The 4,671-nt window shown below is 37.3% G+C and overlaps 1 protein-coding gene across 1 annotated transcript in view; it reads left to right on the forward strand.

Moving 5' to 3' along the window:
- The window catches only part of LOC107090937 (spectrin beta chain, non-erythrocytic 1-like), an 84,017-nt gene that overhangs the window by 72,315 nt on the left and 7,031 nt on the right, over positions 1–4,671 (forward strand). The window contains exons 39-40 of the mRNA XM_015384592.1: positions 2,266–2,345; positions 3,163–3,270. Coding sequence (XP_015240078.1) covers positions 2,266–2,345; positions 3,163–3,270 — 188 coding nt within the window. The remainder of the gene's footprint in view (positions 1–2,265; positions 2,346–3,162; positions 3,271–4,671) is intronic.

Genomic DNA, 4,671 nt, shown 5'->3' on the forward strand with positions numbered 1-4,671 from the left:
GCGCTATATAAATAAACTGAATTGAATTGAATTGACTTTAATCTCAGAATTCTGACTTTAATCCCTGAATTCTGACTTTTTTTTTCTTAGAATTCTAACTTTAATCTCAGAATTCTGACTTTTTTTCTCACAATTCTGACTTTAATCTCAAAATTCTGACTTTTTTCTCAGAATTCTTTCAATAAAAAAAGTCAGAATTCTGACTTTTTTCCCCATATTAAACTGAAATAAAATTTAAAAATCAGTTAACTTTTTTTTTTATTATTTCCGTTCCGTACACAGCTGAGTGGAGTGCTGCACAAAAAAAAACAAAACTTTTTAGATAAACAGCTAAGACGTGTGTAACATTAATGACTGAAATTAGGTAAAAAACATGATTATTTATTGAGCTTTTAATTTGAAACTAGGTTTAAAAAGCTGAATCTGTTCCTCTCCACCAATCAGGTCGTGTTTTCACCTGAACGCCACCATCATGACGTGTTAACTAGCGTCTTCATCTTCATTTCATCAGAGACTCACTTTGTCACTAATGCGCTTCACAGCAATCAGACAAAATCTGTTTATTTACTGTTTAAAATATAAGTTAGAAGATGATTTTCTGTAGGACGCCTTAAAGTTTATAACAGCTTTCAGTTCTGGCTGGATCAGAAACCAAAGACTGAGGAGGAGCTGATCTCCTTCACAGGGTTTAATATCAGGAAATATCTCCTGGGATCCTAACTTAGTGCGTGAGAAAGTTGTTTTTCAACTTATTGCATTAAAACCTGCAAACTAAACAAATCTTCACTGCAAAAACAATCCAGAAATTAGTAAAAGATTTCTCAAATTTAGTGTATTTACCCTTAATTTCAGTAAATAAGACAATTTGCCAATGGAGTGAGTATATTTACTCCTAAAGTTAGATAATTAGATATTATGCACCTAAAATAAGACAATGAAATAGTTTTTTCTTATTTTAAATATAAATTGTCTTGTTCTATTGGCAAAGTGTCTCACTTACCTGCTCAATTTAATTATTTTAAGCAAAAATTACTTAATTAGATTTATATTTTTTGCAGTGCTCCTAATCAGAGGGAGAAAAAACTAGAAAGAATTAATCTGTTTATTTTACTTCCTTTCTGTCTCTGTCTGAACTTCCTTTATTATCCTAGCTTCATCTAAGTGAAGCAAATATTTTAACTTTCTCTTTAGTTTCTACTGTAGAGTAATTTCCTGTTAATATCAATAGTTTTTTTAATGTTTTATTTTAATCTGTTCTTTCTTTCTCTGCTTCCTTAAAAAAAAACACTGTGTAGAAAATAAGAAAATTTAATCAGTCTGCTTAACAGGAACTTATTTTCAAATTTGGTGAAGTTTAAGAAAACCGACTGATTTTATTCTATGTTTTATTGATCAGCATAAGCGGATAAATAAATCGTTCTGATTTTTTCAGCGCTGCTGAATTCGATCTGTTCCTTTAGACTCATGGATGTTAAATCTGATCAGAAGAAAAAGCCGAACGGCTTCTTATGTTGGGAAAATAAAACATTTTTCACCATTACTCATCCATCAGTAGAATGATCAGAATCATTCCTCCAGACTCGTCTTTGTGTCCCACAGTGTCCCACAGTGTCCCACGGTGTCCCACAGTGTGCGTGGACGAGCGCTTGTTCCACCTCTTGGTTTATTCACTTGTTTTTGTTGTAATCATGTCTTTTTTTTGTCCTCATGCTTTCTGTTGCATGTTCATTCCTCAGTTGTTTTCAGACTAACACACATTCCCAATAAACCCAGTCGGAGCCAATGTCCTGTCTGTCCCGTCCTGGTTTGTCTCTCCTGGTGTCTCATCCATGCTTCTGTGTCTCTTCTCGGTTCTCGCCTCTATCAGCAGCGTTTCGGGTTGAAAGTTCCTCCTCCTGGGAACTTAAACGGTTCGATCTAAAGCGCCGTCGAACTGAACGAGGAGGAAAACGGAGAAACGTTCAAATGTTTTCGGCTCAGAGTTCCGGTCTGGTTCTAGTTCTAAACAAAATGAGGAAAAACTGGACAGATGCTCTTAATATAATCCGTTTTTAATGGCTTTATTTTATATTTTAGCTTCATTCTCAGCAACAGATGAACAGTTTCAACAGAAATATGTTCATTCTGCAAACTTTAGCTTCTCATTTTCAGAACAATCTGATCCTGTTTTAGCTTCTTTCATAATTATTATCAACGCTTCGCTAAATAAGACCAGCATGAAGTCGTTGAGGTCCAGCTGTGGTTCTCCTGCCCTGCGTGTCTCAGACCACGGCTGCTGTAAATCAGCGGCTCTTCATCGCGCTGCAGGAGCTCAACCAGCCGACCCATCGGGTGTTTTGGTGCAGGTAGCATCTCTGCAGGCACTTTTCTGCTGACATAGAAAAAGAGTTAAAAAGGTCAAGTTGTGGAGGGGCGGTTACCGTACCTCATTCTGGACAACATTGTTTAATTTAACTTCATTTCTTACAGAAGTAAAAAAGCAAAAAAAGAGGCAAAAGAAAAGAGCAGATGTATGGAAGTAAATCTGTGTCGCTGGGATTTGAATTAAAAATGCCACTGGAATTTAAATGTATGTTTGTTTTAACTGTTTCAGTGTTAAAATATATTCAGAACACATTTTTGACCTAAAAAAAAATCATTGTCATTATTTCTACATAGTTGAAATTTAATTTGTTATTTTCTCTTCAGGCTAAAAATTCACATTACTATTTCAGAGTGATTACATTTTTACGGAAGAAGATTAGGGCCACTGAAAAAAAAAATGTTAACTTATTTTTTTATTTTATTTCAGTTTATCATGGGAAATTCTGACTTTTTTCTCAGAATTCTGAGATTTACATTTCGTTTAAATTTCAGGGGCATTTTTAATTGAAATCCCAGCGACACAGATTTCCTTCCATAGATCCGCTCCTGAAAAGCTTCACTCTGTCCAGCCTCAGTCCTGTTATCAATTAAGGCAAAGATTGAAACCAGCCTCACTGACTGTTAAAAAGGTTTTAGTATTTTCTGCTGAGCTTCTTTAACGAGAATAAACGTTTTTTTATTATAATGTTATCTGAACTCGCCTCTGATGCTCGTCGGCGATTCAGTTCGTCGCTTCCTTAACTGCAGAAGAAGCTTCAGGTTTGTTTCATTGAGCGTTTCCTGGAACGCTTCCTGTAGGCGAAGCTCAGGGTTTGTTGAGGTCCAGAAGGCCGACGCTGCTCTGAGTAAAAGCTCCCAGGATTGGTCCAGATCATCTGAAAGCTCCCAGGATCCCTCCGGCCTCTGGTTGGTCCCCCCCCTTTCCAGAGGAGCTCTAACAGGGTAATAAAATGGCTTTGGAGTGGTGTGGAAAAAACGATCCAATCACGTTCCCCCCTCAGCAATAACTCCCAGTAACGACCTCCAAGCAATTCTCTGCCTGATTGTTTGTGATGGTTTTCTTTCTTTCTTCCTCTGCTGGCCTCCCTGCTGCTTTCTTCACCCTCCTCATATTGTCGTGTGGTGTGCGGTGGCGGTGTGATCGTGCATGTGGTGAACCCAGAGATCAGTGCATGACGTGTGACAAACAGGACTGTGATCTTTCTGATGAGCTGAAGCTGAACTAATGAAAGAAAAAGGCTGTGATCTGCTGACGTTCAGGAGTCTGGAATGAGGCTGGGAACGACCGGGACTGACCCCCTGATTTAACGCACGAAGGGAAGGTTTCTGGCTCCAGGTCAGACGGAGGCAGGAAGTTCATCTGTTCTCATATTAAGTCTGGTTCTGCTGAAGGTTTCTTCCTGTTAAAAGGGAGTTTTTCCTCTCCACTGTCGCTACAAGCATGCTTGGTGTGAAGTCGAAGCAATCCGCTACTTTTCCTTAGATAGAAAACTTTGAACCAATGCTACTGGATGATCTGCTTGAATTGTCTCTGTAAAGTGACCTGATATGTTTTTTAAATTGGCGCTGTAGAAATAAAGAGAATAGAATTTAATTAAATCTGAAATCAGCAGGTTGTAACTCTCTGGTTTGCCAGCATGTCTCCTCAGTGGCCCATAAAGGTGGTAAACAGTCTGAGCTGGTTGAACATTTAATGTTTAGATTGATTTTAAGTTTCCATCAATTTTGCTTTGTAGTTGAAACATGTTTGACTTTAGCTCCTCCTGCTGGTGATTTGTAAATTAGCGCCCCGTTAAAAACCACTTCTTATCCACAGAAATGTTCATATTTAAACTATTGTTCGGGTGGATCCGGTTCTTCTGTTTTTGTTTTCTTGTTTCTTTAAGGAAAAGCTCCAGAGAGAGAAAATCCTTTTCTGCTTCGTTCACTTTAAAATTTGCAGAGGTGTCAAAAGTATTCATGTTTATTATTATTAGTAGTAGTATAAATCCTATTGTTTAAAAACACTTTTAGAAAATTTAGGGGATCAACTTCAGCTTTTTTCTCCAGGTAAAAGTGTAAAAGTAGCATTTTTAAAACGGCTTCTGTTCTGTGCTCAACTGTATTAAAGGAACATTTTTCTACAATTCTGAATGAAAACTTCCTTAGATTTCATTGTCTTAGTTTTATAACTAATGGTAACAGCGTCACATTTAACTTTGCATCATCTTAAAAAACGTTTTTGTTTTTTTGTTTTTTGATGAACAACAGGTTGGGGCAGCAGGGGGAGGAGTTAGGCAGTATTAGGGGGAGGAGTTAGGCAGTATT

Source organism: Cyprinodon variegatus, unplaced genomic scaffold, assembly GCF_000732505.1.
Source record: "Cyprinodon variegatus isolate N-32 unplaced genomic scaffold, C_variegatus-1.0 Scaffold317, whole genome shotgun sequence".
In the NCBI taxonomy this organism is placed as follows: Eukaryota; Metazoa; Chordata; class Actinopteri; order Cyprinodontiformes; family Cyprinodontidae; genus Cyprinodon; species Cyprinodon variegatus.